The 23312-nt window shown below is 48.5% G+C and overlaps 1 protein-coding gene across 5 annotated transcripts in view; it reads right to left on the reverse strand.

Moving 5' to 3' along the window:
- The window catches only part of DTX2 (deltex E3 ubiquitin ligase 2), a 33133-nt gene extending 17911 nt beyond the window's left edge, over positions 1–15222 (reverse strand). For 2 of the 5 annotated variants that reach the window (XM_063089201.1, XM_063089206.1), the window contains exons 1-4: positions 15102–15222; positions 13825–13989; positions 4294–4650; positions 1775–2411 (exon numbers count right to left, since the gene is read on the reverse strand). In XM_063089201.1, coding sequence (XP_062945271.1) covers positions 1775–2411; positions 4294–4561 — 905 coding nt within the window. In that variant the 5' untranslated portion in view covers positions 4562–4650; positions 13825–13989; positions 15102–15222. Of the gene's footprint in view, positions 1–1774; positions 2412–4293; positions 4651–4816; positions 4926–13824; positions 13990–14904; positions 14977–15101 lie in introns of those variants that run through there. The other 3 variants (XM_063089203.1, XM_063089204.1, XM_063089205.1) reach the window with 3 other exon arrangements.
- Positions 15223–23312: the final 8090 nt, after the last annotated feature.

Raw genomic sequence — 23312 nt, forward strand, 5'->3', positions numbered from 1 at the left:
CAAATTAGGCATGGGAAAACCCTGTTTTTCAAAGCATGGATAGGCCCATGCAAGTGAATTACACCCTTCCCAGCTCCAAAAAAGCCGGAGGAAATAGGGATGTACACCTATCCCAGAAGGCAGGCCCCTCTGAGGCTGTTTCAATGAACAAATCCAGCTGGCCTGGTTCCCTCCTGGCTCAGATGCAGGGCAAGCAGCGACAGGCATGGCTCAGCACCAAAGGGAAGGCAGGGCTGGAACTTGCCTGGCCTGCACCAGTAGGGCCCGCATCAGCAATTCTACAGGCCCTCGAGCAGGGGAAGATGAGAGGGGAGATGATTTAGGAGAGACCAATGGGAGCCCCATACCAGAAGCAAGTAACCAAGCCCCATTAAGTCACCTGACTCTAGCCCAGAATCCCAGTTTTAACACTACCTAGAAATTTGCCTCAAACTAATTTGCAAGAACGTAAGCAGCCCCAGGAGACTAGGCGAAGCTGACCTCATGGAAGCTCCAGCACTGCTAATAACCACTCTGGGCTGGCAGGCAGAGCACACTGTTCTCTGAAACACTGACCCCCTATTGAAGGTGGCCACCGCCCTCCTGTCCCCCAGGTTCTCCTCTCTCCTCCCTCAAGATGCCTGATGTCTTCCTCATCACTACGCCCTCAGGACAGCTTCCACAACTCCCAGGTGTCCCACAGTCCACTCGTGGGGTCCTGCCACACGCTGGCTGTGCTTGTCTGTAAGTGAGGACACCACCTATGTTAAGGCCATTACGAGGATCCATGAAATCACTCGCATAGCCCACTTAACAGGGCCTTGCACATGTGTCATATAGGAGCTGGCAGGGTCCTCTGAAACTCAGTTTGAAAAACATACTAGATGCACAAGCAGCTGCAAGGCGGGTCTTAGCCATCTTCAGCTCTCAACATGGTGGAGTGGGCAGGGTGGGGCCAGACTAGCCAGGCAGCCAGAGATGCTGATTCTCCTCCAGGGGACCAGGCAGCCACAGGCCCACACACTCCAGCACGACCCACCCAGGTCATTCTCAAAAAGCAGCCCCAATCCTGGATGCCACTTATAATTTTCAAAATGTTCTTCAAGCCCAACACTCTCAATAATGAGGAATGATGAAGCTCCTGGTCAGCCAGTTCAGTCACACCAGGAGCACTTGCCTATTGGCCAAATCCAGGGGATTTTCTCACTTTAAAATACTGCCTGGTCTGGACTGGGCCTATGATCTCATCATCTTTCTCAGAATGCTGAGAGCTTTCTGAAACACTCTGGGCTGGACTGTACCAGCATGGGGCTGTGTCACCTAGGCACCAGTGGCCACCCCCGCATACACTCTCATCACATGGGACTCATGGCCCTCCTCTGTACTAGACTGTGGACTCGGGTAAAAGCGTAGCTTCCATCTCTTCATCTCCAACACCTGGCACATGGCAGGAACCGATGGATAGTCCTCAGGTACAACACTAGCCACACAGCACACATGCACAGGCAAAAGTTCTTTAACTTTGCTCCACCCAGAGAGCCCTATAATCATGAGAATGAAAGGACTGTCACTTTAACCTGTGTGGCAACTACCAGAACTCAAGGCTATGGACGGCCATGGCACTGAGCACCCACATGGCACGTACAAATGAGACGACATAGCAGGGACAACCAAGAGGCAGGTGCCAAGCCTGCAGGTATTTGGGTAAGTCTTCCCTGCTGAGTAAAAGCAGAGACCCCAGCCTGCTGACAGGGCACGTGGGGCACACAGAATGACCATCAGTCATACAAGATACCTTGCTCCACTGGAGGTGGATGATCCTGGGGGCAGGTGCTGTGGTCCCAGGTGAGAGAGGCTGGATCGGTAGAGGGCCTGGTTCCCCAGGGTGGGAGGTGCCCCACCCCAGGGGTTGGTGGTGTTCAGCCTGGGTGCAGACCTAGCCCCAGAGAGCGAGGGTTTGTTGTATGGCGCAAAGGCCTGGTGGGCCCCAAAGACAACGGCGGTCCTGTGGGGGGGCTGAGGGACAGGGTATGCAGGGAGGTTGGTCATGGAGTGGCGGTAGCGGCCTGACACAGGGCCAGTTCCGCTGCCGTTGAGGCACTGGTGGCAAGAGCAGGCGATTCCAGTGTGGCCTGGTGGAGCAATGATGGTGGTCACGGGATAAGGGGGCCCTGCTTGGCGCCGCACACTACGACAGAAGCTGGAAGTCTTGTTGATTTGTGTGTGGGTGGTGTAGTTGACTGTGTAGTTGTACCCCAGGGGAGCCAAGTCCACAAGCTGGTTGCCCCTGGCCACCTGCTGCTCCAGATAGTCACAGACGCTGGCTTCATAGGCTGTCCAGGAGCCATCATCACTCAGCCACTCCCAGACAATGCCCCGGCCCGGGGCTGAATGCTGGGGGAACAGATGCCTCCTCACAGCTCGCATGGTACCTGTTTTAAAAGGAGTATTACAAATAAACAGTTAATCTGCCAGCCATCCACCCCCTCAAAAACACAGGAATTTTCAACTTCTTTTTCCAACAACCCAAATATATACGACCACTGTAGGTCATGCTGCTATCTGATCTAAGGGTTGGCATTGGCTATTCATTCCAGATTTGGTGGTAAAGTGTAGAGATTTTCTAGGCAAAGAAACTGCGGCCCAAAAGGATCCAGTGGCAGAAGGGGACCCACACTCCTCGGCAGGATGTTAGAAGCTTGGATCAAAGAATATGGCTCAGACTTGATGAGGTTTTTCAAAATAATATTTCTAAAGATGAAAACTATATAACCTCACTTTAAAAAATTCAGAACAAAGATTATAAAGAGGAAAGTACACAATTTATATTGCAGTGCATTTCTTCCCATGGAGTCTTCTACGCACATGTATTTAAGTAGCTGCCAATCAGACTGGAAACACTTCCTGCCACTTTCATGTATGATGCCATAAGCATGTCCTGTATCTCTAAAATGTTGTAAACTCTTTATTGTTGCATAATTCCCTTATATGTATGTATTGTTCCCTCTGACTTCTCAAATCTCAACTACGGGAAATACCCTATCTTTAGCTTACATTCTTAATAAACCATACCTAATGATTAAGTAGACAAAAAAAAAAGTCAGTTTGGGCTACGCTTCCAATAGCACTGTCAAAAGATAGATTATTGCACTACCTTCTAACTGGTCTCCTTTATCTCCATCCACAGCAGCCAGGGGATACCCTTAGCCCCCAAATCAGATGTCACTCCTCTGCCCAAATCTTCCTGTGGCTCTCCCTTTCAGATTAAAAGCCAAGTCCCTTCTAGGGACTGGAAAGCCCTGAATGACCTGCCCCTCTCTCCTGTCCTTTCATCAAGTCTGTCTCCATCCCCTTCTCAGTGACCTGGCCAGCTCAAACTTCCAATGGACCTCTCCCAACACCTGACACTTCCATTCCCTGATGAGCACTTATTGCTATCTACTGCACACAATTTCCGTATTATTAATCCAGAGTACCATCTTTCTGAGTTGACTGCACACACCTTAAAAGGCAGGGACTTTTATCTGCATCCGACTGACTGGGAGCCACAGTTTTCACAGACTACAGGATGCTGCTAACAGGTATCAGAACAGGGTCTCTCAAGTCTCAGCACTAGTGACATTCTGGGCCAATAATTCTCTATTGCGGGGCCAGTCCTGTGCATTGTATGATATTTAGCAGCATACCTGGCCTCTGACCACTAGATGCCAGTAGCATATTCCCCAACTTGTGACAACCAAAAATTTCTCCAAACATTGTCAGACATCCCTGGGCACAAAGTCACTCCAACTGGGAACCAATAGATGAGCAGGAGAGGGGGACAGCTCTGAGAAGTTGGTGGTCCCTTTCTCAGCAATACTGATCAAAACACGTAATAGACAAAAAAACAACAAAAAAAAAAAAAAACCCACAAAGGCACAGAGGAGTGAAGAAACCTGCCCAGCTATTGAGCAGTTGGAGCCAGAATTCACCACCACGCCCTCTTAACTATGTTGGGAGAACACCTCTGCGATCTGCCTGCCAATGAGATCCTTGAATCTCTACAGGTCAAAGCAGGCATTTCTGGTCCGGGAGACAGGGGAAAGGGGGTCTGGGACGGTCTCTGCAATGTGCTCCTGCAGTTCCCTCTCCTACTATAAGGTACATTTCACCCTGTGTGGTAGCTGTTCTCACTCACAGCACCCGCCTCCCAACTACATACATTTCAGAGGCAGGGATGAAGCCCTGTGAGTCAACTACATAACCCCAACACCTAGCATGGCATGGGCCCAAAGCAGGAGCTCAGCTGTGCACCAGAGGCAGTAAATGTCTTACCAGTGTCCTGGCGGAACTGGGTCCAGCTGGGGAGGTCGATGATGTAAGGGGCCAATGAAGGGTCAGCCTGGCCTAAGGGGATACTGTGGGCCAAGCTCCCTAGCCCAAAGCGCTGGCCCTTCTGCTGGACAAACTGCTGTTCGATGTAGCTGCAGACAGTGGCACTGTAGGGATGCCAGGTTCCCAGCCCGTCCTGCCATTCCCACACAGCCACTGCCACAGGGCTGGTGTACACCTGTGCCAGGGAAGGGCTTGGAGCCATGGCCATCTTCCCCAGGATTCTTTCTGCTTTCCCAAATGGCTTCAGACCACTCTGGGCTGCAGTCTCAGGTTCATTGCCCAGCACCTCCAGCAGACCTGTGAACAGGACAGACACAAGCCATTACCACACACATCAATAACCCTGCCAGAAGCAGTCTCAGTGCTGAGCGATACCTTAAGGGCATCATGAATCAAGTACTGATCCGGTCTCCTTGCTCTGGCAGCCAGGAAGAATTCAAAGTCAATCCTGCAGCCTACCTACCTCTGCAAATGTTCAGGAATACGTCATGGAGTCAATTTTGGGAGCTAATCATTAGCCCGGCTTCTGGCTTGTTGCCAATATCTTCCTCTGACCCAGCTACTTAGTTTATCCTTTCAAACTGTATGTATTTTTGAGTGACCCCAAATCCTAGTGGAATAAAGCCATCATGATCCCTCAATACCGGTGAGAAAACCCTACAGTTTCCAAAGCAGGTTAGTTTGTGAGATACTCATTAACACCCACTGTGATACAGATGAACAAACACTCTCTCAGAAAGGACCAGGGGCTTAAGGACACCCAGGGGGAAGTGGCAGAGCTGGGACTCAAAGCACAGGTCTAGCTCCTCCACGTCTCCAGGCTGCCCCAGGAGCACCACTAACCACAAAGGTAGCCCTAAAGAAATATGAAAATGTCCTTTTCTGAGCCTCTTTATACCCCACTCCCTGAGCCTGGGCCTTGCTGACCAGCTGTCAGTCCCCACATCTAGGGGCCCCCCACCATTCACTCCAGCCCACCCTCTTTCCTTCTGAACACTCCACATCCTTCAGGCTCAGTCTAAGGCTTCAGGAAGGCTCTTCCTGGCCACCCACTACATGAGCTCCTGGCCCTCTGCACTTTTTCACAGCACAACCACATTTGTGTGTGGGTATGATGCTGCTCCACGTCCTTCTGCCCCAGCAGATGGCAGCAACCCAGTGAGCCTGCCTTGTTCTCAGCTGATCACCAACTCCCGGCAGAGGACATGCCATGTGCTAAGCGTACTATGCATTGCTCAGTTCAGACATGCTGAAGGGATGTGGATGATGTCTCTACTACGTGCCAGCAGTTGTTGGATGAGAAGAGCGCTGCAGACACACAACTTCACACACAACATCATGGTGGTCCCCCAGAGCACCAGCTACTGGAGAGTGAGAACAGGGTCCAACACTGACTGACAAACACCAAACGTATGCATCTCTTTTAAGCCCAACATACCGACAGGGTGGCACTTCTCACACTTTATGAACAGGAAATCAAGGCTCAAAGAGGACAAGGGACTTATTCAAGGCCATATGTATACTACTAAGTAGCAGCACAGAGAGCAAACCCAGATCAATGGGGCTTCTGGGGCCCATTTTCTTAGAGAGGAAGGCTCAGCCTGACCTCTCCCTTGGGCTCCACTTACAGGCCCTTCTTGGAGAGGGGGAAGGGAGAAGGGAGAGAGGGACGTGCATCTCAAGCACTACCCACCCTCAGTTGTTATGCATGCCCATGCAGATCCTTGGGCTAAAAGGGTCCCCACTCATACAGTCTGCTGATACCCACAACAACCCCCTTCAGCATACACATCAAATTTTCTCCCCATTTTGCAGATGTGGAGACTGAGACCCAGGTAGCTACAGTGCCTTGATCACAATCACATAGCTAGTGATCAGACTGGGACCCTCAGCTTCCGCTGTTGTCCCTCAGACTGCACTACTCCATCAAGGTTTCAATGAGACGGCCAAGACCAGCTGCCCTAGAAGGGAGGTGGATGTGGAGCAGCTTGAGAAAAGGAGCAGGCACAGGCTCTGGTGCCAATGTGCTGCATACTCTCTGTATCATCTTGATGAAGGGACCTAAGCTCTCCAGGCTTCCTCTCTCTCCTTTGGAAAATGGAGATATCAACATTTATCCTAAGTGCTTGTCATGGGCAGTAAGACAGACAGGTCTGAATAAAGCACTGCACAGCACCAAGCCTACAGCAGATACTCAACAAATCTTGGCATCCCTTCCATTTCCTCTCCCTCACTCCCAGTACCTCTGCGCCCCTCACGTCGGGTGGTACTAAGTCCACAGCACAAGAACACAGGTGAGTCAGGCCTGCGATAACTCTGAGCACACCTGTGGGTGCTAGGCCTGCCACTGAGCTGCCAATTCCTCCAACGAAAGCCCATATCCCACCCTGGAAGATTAGACCAGGGGTGCCTTTGGGCCAGCTTGCTGGCTGAGTTCAGTGCCTGCAATTAGGAGCCTCTATAATCACACTGAGGTACAAATCAGAGGACGGGTTTCAGAGCCAGTTACTCCCAAGGTGTCACTTCTGTCTCGGGCAGCTGGGCTTCCCCTATCACCAGCACCAGGGTATCTACTAGCATGTCCACACATCCGCAGATGAATCAACTTGCAGAACTCTGTGAAACAGCCTAAGAAATACAGTCAAGAACTTCAGCTAAAGTTTTACCTGAATGTGTGCAGCCTCCACAGATTGAAGGCCCACCATGGTCAGGCCTTGTAGGGTACTGGAGACCCAAAATGAGGACGACATGGCACACAAGCCCCTCTATGACCAGCCACTGTCCCCTCACACCAAGCCCTCTACCTGTGGCACCTTATGTCCAGCCACATCCAATTCTAGCAAGTCCCAGAACATTCCGAGCCATTTTCCACCTCTCAGCCATTGGTCATGCTGGTGGCTAAGTCTAGACTCCTGTCCTCGCTCCATACAAGCCCCCAAGCAACCCATGCCCACCTTTCCAGACTCGACCTTGGATGACCTCTCCTGAGCCCTTGGGCCCACGCCTTCACTAGAGGGCTGACGCCACCCTCCTGTCATCTGCACCACATAGGCCCCTTGCCCCTTACCTTTTTACTGGTTTCAGTCTGTCTCCCCACTGGAACAGGAGCTCCCTGAGGGCAGAGCTAGGGTTGACTCAAAGCTGGGGCCACAGCTCTTCAAATGCCCAATATCCTAGAGGGTCTGAAACACCAGAGGACGAAGGAGGGGAGAAGCTTCTGCTCCAAGAGCACGTTTGAGTCAATGCCCAGAGACGCCCATTGGCGTTCCACTTGAACCCAGCAATTATTAGTGCACAATACAGCAGCGTGTCAATTTGCCCATTCTCTGCAACAGCCTCAGTCATCACTAAGCTGCGGTTCAAAACCTAATTTGTCTTAGCTCCTAATGATGAGGGCTATTTAGGGTATTCTTAACTACGAAAATTATTATTATAATTGGCCATGGAAAAAAGCCTCAATCTAGAGGCAACCTTAACACCTTACTAGAAGGGAATTCTTAAATTATGGAACATCCTAATGACAGAGAACGAATCAGTCCTTAAAAATGTTTACAAAAGGGCCCAGCCTGTGGCGCACTCGGGAGAGTGCGGCGCTGGGAGCGCAGCAACGCTCCCGCCGTGGGTTCGGATCCCATATAGGACTGGCTGAGTGCCGGTCACGAAAAAGACAAAAAAAAAAAAAAAAATGTTTACAAAAGATTTCAGGACCGAAGACAATGCTCATGACAAGTTAAAAATACAGGATCTGTAACTGCACACACAATAAGCTCTCGGGTGGGTGGGTGTGCCACTGACCAAGCACCTACTATGTGACATGCACTGTGCTTGGTCTTTTTGTCATCCCCTTCTCTTGACCCTCCACGACCCTCAAAGGAGAGATTATCCCTATTTTACAGACAAGCAAACTTGTCTGCCCAAAGAAATTAAGTATTTACACAAGGTTAAGCATCCAGTCTGACAAACCATAAAGCCCATGTTCATGTTCTTTCTACTTCATATTAGCTAATTTTAAAAAGTCTGGAAAGAATTCTCAAATGTAATAGGAATGACAGAATTGTGGAATATTTTTTCTTTTCTTCTTTCTATACTTGCCAATGTTCTACAACAGTCATATTAATTTTTATGATCACACCAAAGTTTAAAATATATATATATCAACAACTGTGACAGGGAAAAAGCCATTCTGCTCCCCTTGCATTCTCAGACTTATCTGCAAATCCCCGTCCACAGCACTGTGGCTGAGGCAGTCGAAGGGTGCTGTACGACGGGAGAGGCACTTTCATAGGAAAGAAATAACTTCCATGTATCCATGAGTCCTTCTACTCCCAGAAGCTTTAGACAAGCTTTAGAACAAGCTCTGAGCTGGCACAAAAATTTGAGTGGAAATCATCCTGCCTCGGGGTGGGTAAGCCACATAAATGGATCGCACTGCAGCTGCGGCCTCTGGGAGAAGACCCAGAGCATGAATTTTAAACAGGGACTCAACCCAGACTGAGCTGCGGTTCCTAACTGGTACTCACACTGACCTATTTTCAACTTGCCAACATGTGAGAAACCCTTTTCATCCCTTCCAGTCTACCTAAACGTGTAATGGCTCCTCACTACTGCAGCAGCTGTCCTCCTCCTGCTGTCCTGAGTGGAGATGAAGACCACTTGGGGACCTTGGGGCAGTTACATCCCCTTCTCTAGGTTCTATGACTGAGGCAGTTGGATGGGCTTTCCAGCCTTTTGCAGATGCGATCACTATGTAAACACAGAACTGTGAGGTGCTCTTTTTGACATAGAGGTGTCCTCCACTCCTAGTTCTCCTCAAGAGGCCCATGAAGCTCCTCTGCAGCAGAATAGATCTGAGGAGTGTGGACTGGAAATCAGTGAGACCAGGTGACTTCTAGAACCTCCTCCCAGCTCTGATTCCACCTATACGAGCTAAATTTTCCAAATGCAAGCCACTTCACTCTTCGAGTCTTATTTTCTACACTGCTGCTCGTTCAGGAGTCTTCCAAGAAGCATGGGCCTGAAACTCCACACCCCACCAGCTGACACTGCAAGAGTGACCTGTAACTAGAACAGGACCTTCAAAGACTCTTTAGAGCACAGATGCCACCTGGGGCTCTGTCAGGAAGCCTTTCCAAAGACCTGGGAAAGCCAAATACTGAGCACAAACATATCAAAGAAATGTTCCACTTAACTAGAAATTTTGTTGAAAAAATACAAATTAAAAAGTATGGATTATTATTTTTTGCCTATCAAATTAGTAAAAATAGCTTAATTTCAATACTTAGTGCTGGCAATAGGAGACTGAGACTCACCTGCTGGGAAGGGTAAAACCTTTCTGGAAAACAATTTGGTAATATGTATCAAGAGTTTTTAAAATGCTCACTTCCTTTGACCCAATAATTAAGACTCTATCTCAAGAAGATTACAGAAAAATTTTGACATGAAGATATTCACCAAAGCACTATTTCTACCATGTAAAGAGAAGCATAGAGGCTCGCCAGTTAGCTCAGTTGGTTAGAGTGTGGTGTTATAACACCAAGGTCAAGCGTTCAGATTCCCATTCTGGCCAGGCACCAAAGAGAAGCATAGAGAAAATTCAATAGAAATGTAATAAAATGGGGCCGACCCCGTGGCGCACTTGGGAGAGTGCAGCGCTGGGAGTGCAGCAGTGCTTCCCGTCGCAGGTTCGGATCCTATATGAGGATGGCCCGTGCGCTCACTGGCTGAGCGTGGTGCGGCCAGACACAAAAAGACAAAAAAAAAAAAAAAAAGAAATGTAATAAAATGTTAACAACAGCTGTCTTTGAGTGGAGAAACTACAGAAGACCTTTTGTTTGACTTCCTTATGTAGCTGGACTTTTTACATTTTCTTTTCTTTTCTTTTTTTTTTTGCAGCTGGCCAGTAAAGAAATCCAACCCTCGACCTTGTCTTGGTGTTATAACACATGCTCTAACAAACTGAGCTAACCAGCCAGCCCATATTTTCTAAAGTGAGAAAGTATTATTTCTGTTACCAGGGGGAAAAAAAACTCTTTAAAATGGCACTTTTTCTTTTTTTTTTTTTTTTGGCTTTTTTGTGACCGGTAAGGGGATCGCAACCCTTGGGGTGGTGTCGTCCGCACCGCGCTCAGCCAGTGAGCGCACCAGCCATTCCTATATAGGATCCGAACCTGCGGCAGGAGCGCCGCTGCGCTCCCAAGCGCCGCACTCTACCGAGTGCGCCACGGGGCCAGCCCAAATGGCACTTTTAAAAGATCATAAATTAAACCCAAATCACCACAACCTCCAGTACTTACCATCATTACTTTAAATGGCTGCTACTATCCCAGTGGGGTTTCATTACTAACAGGTCTTGTCAACTTACCATGGCACCTTCTTGCTAACAGACACATCCCCATTCCTGAGTTCCCAGAAAATGTGAAGAACCATCCATCTGGGTGCCTAACTACTATAGTAGTCTTGTGAGCAATGCAAGATGGGCCTTTGTCTTGAGAGAGACTGCTTAAGCCAGTGCCATCCAGACCTTACTAGGTTTCTTGAGAGATGGTGGGAAACTAATACATGATTTGTCTCTTGCAAACTGGGTCGCTGGAAGGGAAATGATGACTCCTCTTCTGGCTGGGGCCTGACTTGAGCCTTCCAGGGGCAGGTGAGAGAAGAACCTTCCAAATGGAGATCAGAAAGCTACATGGTAGCCAGGGCACAGGCCCTAGCAACCTACAGTTTCCTTGTGGGCAACCACCTCCTCCAGAACCAAGAATCTGCGGCTCCTGCTTCGAGAAGAACAACCTGACCAACTACCTGCAGATAGTCAGAGGGTAGACCCTTGCTTCACCATACGAGGGCTAACTATGCGCCAGGTACTGTGCTGATTACCTCATCAGTGTTCTTGTTTAATCCTCACAATCTGGGGGTGGGGGAGGGTAGGGGGACAGCTATTATCTCCATTTTATAACTGAGAAAAGTGAGGCAAAAGAAGAGAAGTAACTTGCCCAAGAATACAGAGGGACTAAGTAAACCCAAATCTGCTTCCAAAGTCCTTGTGCTTTCATACCAAGACAGAAGGGGTAAACTGATGCTGGACAAACTGACCTGCAGACGTGCTTTGCTTGGCCTACACAGTTTCTGTTTTCTTAATTGAGCTGATCTTTAAAAATTGGAATATTAGTTATTTAAAAAAAAAAATTCCCAATTTCCAGTTTCTCTTGAAAACCAGAGAAGACAGCAATATTTGAAGGCCTGACCCAGATTCATTATCCACCCAACAACAACTAGCAGAACCACAGTGGTGGCTGGGATATACTCTCTGGGTTACTACTATTTTCTATGGCAGGGGCTGGCAAACTTTTCCTATAAAGGGTTAACAAGCAAATATTTTAGTCTGTTGCACCTACTCAACTCTGCTACTGTAGGGCAAAAACAGCCATAAGCAATGCGTAAACTACCAGGAGCTGCTGTGTTCCAATAAAACTTTAAGAACAAGAACAGGTGGTGGGCTGGATATGGCCCACAGGCCAGTTTGCAGACCTCTGCCCTACCACCTCCTCAGCACCTATCATTGTGCTTCCACTGTCCCAAAGTTGAGAAATATCTCTCTGAATCCATATCTCTATCAAAAAGTGAGAGAATTTATGCTTCTGGCTAGCCTTGCCAAGGATATGCCCTGAAGATGAAATACTGCACCCAACACACAGTAGGCTGTTGCCCTCAGGACCACCCCCAGGAGTCCCAATAGCTCCCTAGAACCACACCAGGCATCGATAACTTTCTCTGCATCAGGACATCAGGCCCTGGACTACCTCTCTTCCCTCTCTACACTCCCCCTGGACGACTGTATCTGTTCTCATGGCTTCAATAACCCCCCACATGCCAATCACCCAAATCTATCTTCATTATGTCCTGCCTGAGCCCCTCAAAACTCTCAGTCATCTGAACTTCCTGGCAGTGCCCAGAATCGGCTTCCTCCAACACTTGTCTCTTCTAGTCCACCTCAGACAAAGGTGCAAGATTAAGCTTCCTGAAGTACAGTTCTGATCCAGACTCTTCCACACCCTCCCCTGGATCTCCAGAATAAAGTTCAAATTTCTCAGGCTGACAGTCAAAGCTCACCACAATATGGTCCTTCCTTCCCTATTAACAATACCAGCCAGGGTATTTCCCTTCAATACCCTCTACTCATCTGTACCTCCCCCTAACCAATCCCTGACTGGCTACTCCTGTGTATATCTAGGGTTTGCCTACCTCCATGCCTCTGCTCTACCCCAAATCCCACCCACCTGGCAACCAACCCTCATCTTACCCATACTTTCAAGGCCCAATTTAAATTCCTCCATGATGCCCTGATATGCCCAATGGCAAGAAAACACCCTCTTACCAACTTCCACAGCATTCCTCCACAGTTCTCTATGTCCATTTTCTCTCTTCAACTAGACTGCGAGCAACTGACAACAGCAAAATCTCTCATCTACCTCTCCCCTACCAGAAGCTGACATGGTGTAAGGAGACCAGCATTAAGAATAATCCAATCTAGTCAACCCCATAGTTTCCAGCCGGTGTACTCATTTAAAATGCCCCTCATGGGGGCCGACCCCGTGGCGCACTCGGGAGAGTGCGGCGCTGGGAGCAAAGCGACGCTCCCGCCGCGGGTTCGGATCCTATATAGGGATGGCTGGTGTGCTCACTGGCTGAGTGCCGGTCACAAAAAAAAAAAAAAAAAAAAAAAGGATAAAATGCCCCTCATGGAATTCTGCTAAAATCCTTGCACTCCCTAGAGTTGGCATGGCCCACAAAACCCTCCATGCTCAGCTGTCTGCCTACTTTCCAGCCTCCTCTACCCCACAACTGGCCCTTGTTGCTCCAGCCACACTGGGCTACCTCAGCCATGCCCTGGTAGCTTCATGACTTTGCAAATGCTGACTCCCCTGCCAGGCTACTTCTCCCCACTTTCTATGTCCTACTCCTTCAAGACTCACCTCATCTATCACTTTCCAGAAGCCTTCCTGACCCTCTCTCCCACCTCCTCCTGGAGGTGGGAGGGAGGGCCCTGTGATTCCCCCAGCTCAATACATATCACACTGACAACACCTTGTCACTGATTGTGATGTGTCTATCTCTTCCACCAAACGATGAGCTCTCAGAAGGCAGAAATCTTGTCTGGCACCCAGTAAAAGTTTACACAACAAAAGAAATGAAAATTTCCAGTCCAAATGCAGAAATCGTGACTTGTCTCCTTCATCCCATAAAGTATGTCTTAAATTGGAAACCATGTAGAACACATCCTCTAAGACTGGTTAAACAGGAGAAGCAGTTGGCAAGAAGCCACTTGCATTTATTTGAGACAGTTGGCAATCAACAATCAACTCCCAGGGCTCACTTTCATCATGAAGACCTCAAATTCCACCCTCCCCAGTCCCCATTTTCTCTACTGAAAACCAGACAGAGAAGGCAGCAAGGGAAAGTCCCCATGGCTCTCACCTTTTCCCTCTGGAGAGCTGGCATAAACTGCCCCTTCTTGATGGAGACACCAGATCCTTAGGAGGAATGACTTGTTTAAGTTCCCATCTTGATATAAAATGCAAACAACAAAAACCGGGCGAATCTGAAAGGCTTGCTGACTCAGCGACACAAATTCCAAGGCACCTTTGCCAACAAGGAAGAAGATGATCAGGTTTTAAATTGAGAAACAGCAGTTAGTAAAAACAAGTGCACAGATGTTGGATCCCTGTGCTGTGGCTTGGGACTGGAAACCACCAGATTTACTTTCCAACAGAGCAAGAGGTAGAGTAGTTTTCCTCTGCACACTTAACAACCAAAGGAATGGTTTAAAAAAAAAAAAAAAAACTTGAGCCCTTTCACAGAAAGGCCTAAAAGGACTTCATAAGCCATTCTGGCAGCATAAGTATCCAAGAGAGGGCAAAAATTTTGCCAAGGTCACACAGCAAGTGAACAAAAGGCCTAGTTACCCGCATGGCTTAAGTTAACCCTATTTTGACTACCAGAAAGTATACCATCTAGAACTCTAGAGGAGCTTCAATGGCACACGGAACTAGTTTCTTAAGAATCCAAGCGTCTGCCCACATCTTATTTCCACTGCTACTGGCACTTAGGGAAGTGGAGCCAGCATGGAGGATGGCAGCTGGCTGAGAAAGGCGGGATGAAAGCATAGCTCCAGAAAAAGAAAGTCTTCTAAATCCTCTTAAGCATACACTACGCACCCCTAAAAGTGACCCAGGACCCCAGGAAACAGGAGCTACCGGGAAGGCGGACCCCACTTGACAGGAGGGAAGCAGCGTTAGGAGACAAACTCCTTCAAAGTACAGCCCCCGACCCAGTGAGTCCTTCACCTGGAGGAAGACCCCAGCACAGCCCACACCCTCGCTGGGCAGCCCGGTGCCACTACCACCGCCTCCTCCAGGTCCTGTGAGAAGGACCCGAACTCCCTGGGGCTGCGCCCCTCCCCCTGCGAGCCCGCCGGCTTCCACCCTCCAACCCAGCACCCAGTTCTCTCCTAAGCTCCCAGCGCCTCCCAATTCCCCCAACTCCCGCCTCCCGGACCTCGGGCCCGGAGGCCAGTACTCCCAATCCCCCGGGACCCGGGGACCCCGGGACCCTTCTCGCGCCCGGGCCCAGCCCTCCCTCACTCCCACGCCCGCCCCCTTCCGGTCCCAGCTCCGCTCGGTCTCCCCCCGCCACCCCCCGCCCTCGGGATCTCAGGCCTGGCGACGAGCAGGTGGGCTGCCTGCCCCTCTCACCGAGGCTGAGGAGGGCGGGGGAACTGACTGAGGGCACCGCGGCGCTGGGGATGCAGCTCCGGCTCGGCCTGGGCAGGGATCGGGATGTGGCTCCGACTCTGAGGAGACACCCCGAGTGAAACTCGGCGTCGCAGCTTCCGAGCGCTCCGCTGCGCATGCCCAGGACGCGGGCCTTCTGGGAAATGTAGTTCCCGTGGGGGCGGGGCAGAATCCTGCGCGTGCCTACTCAGGTGTACCTGTTCGTCTTTCGCCTGTTCTCTCCTTGACTTACGCCTTCATTAATTACTGACTAATTTTGAGTAGTTTTTACTGGTACATGCATGGTGCCAGGCCCTGAGGTACTGCGTACTGGGGATTCAAATATGAGTCAGAAACTTGGTTTCTATACTGGGAGAGCTTCGTATCTAGTTGGGAGACAGACATTTAAACACACAATTACAATATAGTGTGAGAAATGCTGTGATAAACTTGGAGGGGCGTGAGGGGTCGATGGGCCGGGGGGTAAGGAAGATATTACAAGGGAGGTGATGCCTGGGTTGGATTTTGAAGCCCAAAGAGAAGTTTGACAGATGGATTACATACAGGGAAGCCCTTGCAAAGAAAGAGAGATGTGAAAGTGCCTGATGCGTTCAGGACGCGGTGGACACATGGAAGGGATAAGAAAAGAGAAAATGGATCAGGGTGTCGATATGAGTATTGGAGAAAGCTGGGTGAGATTGTGGTGGACCTTTTTTTTTTTTTTTTTTGGTGGCTCACCAAGTATGGGGATCCAAACCCTGGACCTGGGTGTTGTAACACCACACTCTAACCAACTGAGCTAATCGGCCAGCCCCTGTGATGGACTTTAGATGCTGTGCAAGGAATTTGTGCAACTGTAGCCAGTGGAAGGGTTTAAGCAGGGGAATGACTGTCAACATGGAATTTTAGAAAGATACTCTGTGGATAAATTAGAGGAAGAGAGAAAGGTAGTGAGGAGACCAGTGTAGAGGCTGTTGCTGCAGAACAGATAGAAGGTGATGAGGCCTGAACCAGGCTGGTGACTAATCTTCTGGGATCACAAGCCTCCTTTGCAAAGCTGAAGAAAGCTATTTCCAGAAAAATGCTCAGATGTGAGTGTTCATACATGTGTACACACAAGTTACATATGCATACCGTTTCAGGGGGTTCGGGTCTTCTGCACCTTGGTAGTAAGGATACTTAACTGTAGTGACATTAATGTCACACATCCCTGATCAGGGATTTAAGGAAGATTCAGACTGGAGATGGAGATGGAGGAAGAGACCTCCCGTATCATTCAGTTTAAAAACTTCTTTTATAGAAGAGGAAACTGAGGCCCAGAGCGAGGGAGTAACCTGCCCAAAGTTAGTGGAAGAAGAGGAAAGTCTATAGTAGGCCCAGTCTCTGGCACCTTAGGCCAGGACACTTACAACCTGACTGCTGACTTAAGAGAACACAGGCCTTGTGTCTGGAGAGGCACCGAAGTCAGATTTGCCCAGTCATGCACAGAGCTAGGCCTCCATCAAAAGCTAAAGTATGACATTCTACTTGCGATTTATAGAAGGTGACTTCAGTGGCTACAGATTAGGACAGGAACATTTCCCTTTCCCTCCGAGTCTCAGTTTTCTTAGCCATAACCACCTATAACATTTCTTTTTTTTTTTGTCTTTTTCGTGACCAGCACTTGGCCAGTGAGCGCACTGGCCATTCCTATATGGGATCCGAACCCGCGGCGGGAGCGTCGCCGCGCTCCCAGCGCAGCACTCTACCAAGTGCGCCACAGGCTCGGCCCCACCTATAACATTTCTAAAGCACTCAGTATATGCCAAGCAATTGACATGCAACACCTTGTTGAATCCTCTCATTGAGGTTGGTACTATGGTTATCCCCATTTTAAAGATGAGGACATTGAGGCACAGAGCTTAGGCAATGTGTTCCCACAGTTGGCAACTGGTAGAGTTGGTTTTTTAAATCCAGATAGTGTCTAGACCTGAGCACTCCAATATGACTGGCCTCATGCAGGGTGGTATAGGTTAAATGGTCTGAAGCACCAGCAAAGCCTTTCAACATTCAAAAGACATATTCTTGTTTGTTCTTTTGGCGGCTGGCCAGTATGGGGATCCGAACCCTTGACCTTAGTTTTACAATACCATGCTCCAACTGAGTTAACCTGCCAGCTCCAATATTTTCTTAAGGACTTCCTTCTTCCTTGGTAAAATGCTAGAGTGATAGTTATTGTCTAGATAACCTCAGTGTGCATAAAGCTAGAATCTCAAACAGATAGAACAATGGTAGAAGGCCGGACTAGAGAGGTTCTGGAACCTAGGCTCTGGCAAGGGGAGGAAACTCCCAACCCAGAAAGCTTAAGGATCTGGAGCTCTGGGAGAGGTTTGGTGGGGCCCTCCAGTTCCAGCTGTGGAAGCCAAGATTGGCAACCAATGTGGGAGACAGAGGGAAAAGTGGGGGGAAGGAGGTTGGCGGGCAGGCGTGAAGATCTGGAGAGATCTGAGCTAGAAATAGGGATTTTGGAGTCCTAGGCAATGAAATGGAGCTCACCCAGGGTGTCTTAATTCATTGGTGCTGCTATTACAAAATACCTTAGCCTGGGTGGCTTATAATCAACAGAAATTTATTTCTCACAGTTCTGAGGGCTGGCAGGTCCAACATCGAGGTGCCCGCAGATACAGTGTCTGGAGAGGGACTGCTTCCTGATTCATAGGTGCCATCTTTTCACTATGGCCACATGAAGGTGTAGGGATCTCTCTGAGGTCTCTTTTATAAGGACACTAATCTTATTCATGAAAGCTCTGCCTTCATGACCTAATGACCTTCCAAAGACCCCACCTCCTGATATCACAGTGGAGATTAGGTTCCAACATACGAAGTCTGGTGGGGACACAAACATCTAGTCTATAGCATGGAAGACCACAGAAGATGAGAAAACGTAAGTCCAGGGCTGGGGAACACTGACTTTTGAAGAATGAGAAGGTAGAAGAGGAGGAAGCTGAAGAATGGCTGGATTGGGAGACACATTATGCAGGATGTTGGGGAACCAAGGAAAATGTCTCTTGAGGCTGGTGGTCAGTGGCGTCACATACACTTGAGAGGCCCAATGATCTGGTCCCCTGGGAGGGGAGCCAATTCCAGAATCCAGGACTCCTGCTTTCCAATCCAAGTCTCTCTTATCTTTCAATCCACCAGCTGACTTCAAAAAAGATTCCAAACTTCAGACTTACCTACAGGGAGGCCATTGGTGACCATAGAGCAGTTTCCATGGAGAGGTAGGGACTCCTGCAGGTGTGCAGTGGGTTGTGAAGATTAAGAATAGAGTCTACGAATGTAGACCACTTTTCCAAGGAAAATCTTTGTGTTCTGCAGCATATTGGGAAGAGAGAGGCAGAGGACAGACCCACACATGTAGAATAATACCATTTCCATAAGGTGGCCCATGGCTGTGTGTGTGTCTGGAAGAATACTAGCCAACACCGCGACACCTAAGGGGAGGGATCACAGGTGACTTTTACTTTCTTTGTACTGTTTTTGTATCATTTGAGCATGCCCCAATGAATGGGTCCCATTTTTATAACCTGAAAAGACAGACTATTTTTATTTGGGAAAAATAAAGAGTTCTGATTGTTAAAAGAAGAAAAATAGGGCAGCAGCAAGGGGGAGAAGTGGGGGTGGGGGGGTGCCAAGGACTTTTATTTTTTAGGTAGGAGAGAGCTGAGTGTGCTGTGCTCTGACACTGCAGCAGGACGCCCTGGGGACCCTGGAAGTGAGAGAAACAGGATTGGCCACTTGGAACTGAACTTTAAACTAATATACATAGCAAAGGACCACAGGCAACTGAACTACCTAGCAGGAGGGGGTTCCTTCAATAACCCTGGAATATGAGGTAACCTGTGGAAAGAAAGAGGAAGACTCACTGGGGCTGAGCATAACAGGTGGCCAAGATCTATTGTTAAATAAAAATGGAACATCAAGAACAGAGGGTGGAATAGAATATGCAGCTATCTGTGTTTTCTTAGAAGCTGTATGCAGTTCACAGGTTTGCAGGCATAGAGGTGTTCTTTTTTTTTTTTTTTTTTTTTTTTTTTTTTTTTTTTTTTCCGGTGACCGGCGCTCAGCCAGGGAGTGCACCGATCATCCTTATATAGGATCTGAACCCGCGGCGGCGGGAGCGTCGCCGCGCTGCTAGCGCAGCACGCTACCGAGTGCGCCACGGGCTCAGCCCGGCATAGAGGTGTTCTGGGAGAAAACCCAAGAACCCCAAGAAGGTAGAGGATGACCTGAGGATTTTTTAAAAATTTACTTCATGCTTGTGAATGCTCCTTCCTCCCTGGTGGGCAGCTCCCCTCAACACACACTGTAGGGCTGGTGGCCTCTTGCACCAAGTCTCACAGCCTAGAGCCAGTGGCAGCGGAAATGTACCTGATGGGGGCTTTTTATCCTAAATTGTCTGCCTAGAGAGGGTGCCTTTTAATTTTTTAACCTCTCAAAAGCTGGGATTTGTTTTGCCTACCCGAAGGCCTGTGAGTGCTACTGAGCAACTGAGAATGAATGACATGGCCCAAAAAAGAATGTGACTGTTGGCTATGGAACGGGGAGTGGTCTTAATTGAAGAAACTTAGATTTAAAAAAAAAAAAAAAAGGCCTTAAACTGCACTCCAGGTGGCAGTTCTTATTAATTGCCTCTGAAGGTTCCGATCCTGGCACCAGCCGCCAGCTCACCCAGGAGCAAGAAAAGATCAAGGCAAACTTGAGAAAAGTAAAGACACTGGGGCCCAGCATTACTGTTAAGGGGCTCGAACATTTTCTGATGTTTTGCTTGAAAAGGCAGAATTTTGTCGCTTAGTACCTCAGCTAATTGGCCTCCATCAGACACTGGAGGGATTGTCTGATTAGACACCACAGCTGCTTTGCTCATTATTTCTGATGAATGGACAGCACCTGGCATCTCCTGGTGACGATGCCGCTCAGGACCCAGGTGTGACCTACACAACCAACAAAAGTGCGATGGCTTTGCTGCCCTGAGCAGTAAGCCAGTCTTCCCCAAAAGTATTATTTTATGTAAGTCCCAGCCCCTTGGAACACGTTTTGAAAGGGCTCATCCTCTTTTGCTGTTTCCCTTGCTGAAAGTCTAAAATAAATGGTGAGTGCTCAGTTAATTCATCTGAGAAGTCTGTCTTCGCAGTGGGCAATCACACTATACCCATGTTCACTATACCCCAATTATTGTTCTCATTGTAAATGAAAGTTCTGGTGTCCTGGTTTGGGATATATGAGTTACTCAAGAGACCACCTGGTATGTGGACAAGCCAGGCTTCCTAACCTAAAGCTGAGGGCAGAGGCCCTTTGGGAGTGTTAAATAAATTTTACAAGAGGCCTTTGTTTTGGACTGAGTTCCTGCATGAAGCCCCAACAGACCAAACCAAAATGGAGTCACTCGTGCTAAGGTTCTGACCATCTAAGAAAGCTGGAGAGATGTTAGCAACACCCCCAAATGAGCCAGTTTTAGCTGGCATGATAAAGAAAACCCCTTTGCTTTAACCCTTACAAGGAAAGTAACCTGAAGTTAATGAATCCGTTTCTTGTTATGATGCTGTTTCCTTGTTCCTGCTCAAGCTACCTTATAAAAACTGACTGTACTGCCGTGCCCAGGAGACCACATTTTCTAAGGCTTCAACTAAGGTGCTGCCTGATTCATGAGTTGCTAATAAAAGCCAGTTAACGATCTTTAAATCTGTTGTAATTTTGTCTTTTGACAGGAGACATGGCTTTACAGGGTAACCAACCTCCCCCTGAAAACTCTATTAGCCCATTAGGAGCTGCTTAGAATACATTGCTAAAAATATGTAAAACATCAAACACCTGTGAAGAAAAATTGTGAAAGACTTTGAAATGGGCAAAAGGATTACTGGGTGTGCTCTGGCACCCTCCTGGGTTATCTGATTCCATAAAAGTCTGTGCCTTCCTTGACTAAAGTATTTAACAACTCTGTAAACTCTAGAAAACTAATAGTAATGCGAGTGATTCTTTTTAATTGAGATGTAATTGGTTTCTGCCCTGTGGATTCTCCTTTGAACCAGTTTGAATTAAGATGTTAAAAAGAAAAAAATGAATGAGTTAAAACCAGTTCTTTGATCTTTTCATCATGTATTTGTATGATAATTTTTTTCATTGTCCTTTAACATACCTCATTTCCCTTTTCCCCCTGGCTACTAGGAAGCACAAAGACAAAGTTTTAAACCCATACACATCTGGGTCAAGGGTTTGGATCCCAATACCAGCCAGCTGCCAAAACAAAAGAAATTTATTCTAGTAAACCCACACGCATGTTGGTGTTGACATTGAGTGTCACTGGATGTAATAGGAAGCTGCCCCCCGCAAATGCTAGGAAAAGAGGAGGCTCGAGTAATGAAAGATCAAGGAAACCTTCAGCTTCCTGCCATCTCCCTTCCTTTACCGGGCTAGCCCCACCTGGAGGCCGGAAGGCTGGGCCCTTTGACATTACTGCTGGAGGCTGCCTCTCCTGGTAGGAGTGGGGGATGGGGGTGGCAGAGGCTGCTTCCCTTCCAAGCTGAGGCCCATCTGGACCTGACATTCAGGGTCACCTCCTAGTCACGCTTCCTCCTTCTGACCCCAGACACAGCCACTTCCTTTTTATGCTGAGGACAGAATTGAATGAAGGTGGATTTCCAGGCTGGTGCAACACCCAGGAACTTCTGGGCAAGGAACAGATGGGTGTTCATTGCTGGAACAGCCTCCCAGCATATCCTGGGAGTAGCATTACCTTGCAGAATAGTTTTGACCTAAAGAATAATCCTCATTTAATCCTCACTAAAGGAAGGAAACCCTGAAGGAAAGAACTACTGCATCTGAAATGGGGATGGCGCCAATGTTAAATTGTTTGGCTGAAAGGTTTTTCTGGACATAGTGAACTATAACCTAACTTGGTGTGTAAACAGACCAAAACAATCACAGCAGCCAAACTTCAGTCAACCATTGGTAGCCAACTGTTCAAACCAGGTTGAAATAAGGCAAACGCCCAGCTGTTTCTGTACTTCACTTCTGTTTTCTGTATGTCACTTTTCCTTTTCTGTCCATACATGTTGCCCGACCACGTGGCAGCCCTGGAGTCACCCTGAACCTATTCTGGTTCTGGGGCCTGCCCAATTCAGGAAGCATGCTTTGCTCAATTGAACTGTTAGATTTCGTTTGTCTAAAGTTCTTCTCTTGGGCTGGCCCGTGGCTCACTCGGGAGAGTGTGGTGCTAACACCAAGGCCACGGGTTCGGATCCCTATATAGGGATGGCCGGTTAGCTCACTGGGTGAGAGTGGTATTGACAACCCCATCTCAAGGGTTAAGATCCCCTACCGGTCATCTTTTAAAAAATAAAAATTAAAAATTAAAAAAAATAAAATTTCTCTTAACACTAAGTAGAACTGGGTGGGCTGTGAAACAGCCCATCTGACCCCAAGCCTAGAGCTCTTTGTCAGAGTCCTGCTGCATGAACCACAATCCTACCAAGAGCTCCTCTTATTCAATCCCTAGTCCTGTTGTCCCCATTTTACAGATGAAGTCACCTGCCAAACTAGAAGTGGAGGAAGCCAGGATTGGGACCTGGGAAGTCTGGCTCCAGAGACTGCTTTCTCTCAGCCTCCAGGCCATGCTTTCTGCTGTTCCAGTTGCTCTTTCTGATCCATTCATGCAACTCCCCTTGCTTGCTCAGAGACTTTGATACCTCCCTTATCTGGCCAGGGGGGGCTCCCTCTGCAGCCCAGCCCTTACTGGAGACTGAGACCCTCTGTCCCCCCAGGGCACAGTTCTCCCTTTCCCTCATTCCACACCCACCTCCCCCATAGTCCTTTAGGGATTTGTTCCTGGATCACCACTATCAGGAAGCCCACCCCTCCGAAACACCACCTCCCCCTGCCTTTTACTCCCCTGCGGAGCACACCAGAACCTGCAAATCCCATGGAGAATCACCTGATGATTTACCATGCAGATTCTTAGGTCTGGGATGGAGCCTAAAACCTGCATTTCCAACAGATTCCCAGGTGATGCCAACAATATTCTCAGAACTCACTTGGAGTGTCAAGAGCTTTCTGTTTGTGTTTGTTTTGTGGCTGGCCTGTACAGGGATGCGAACCCTTGGCCTTAACGTTATTATACTGCACTCTAACCTACCGAGCTAACCGACCAGCCCAGGC

This window comes from Cynocephalus volans, chromosome 3 (assembly GCF_027409185.1).
Source record: "Cynocephalus volans isolate mCynVol1 chromosome 3, mCynVol1.pri, whole genome shotgun sequence".
NCBI lineage: Eukaryota > Metazoa > Chordata > Mammalia > Dermoptera > Cynocephalidae > Cynocephalus > Cynocephalus volans.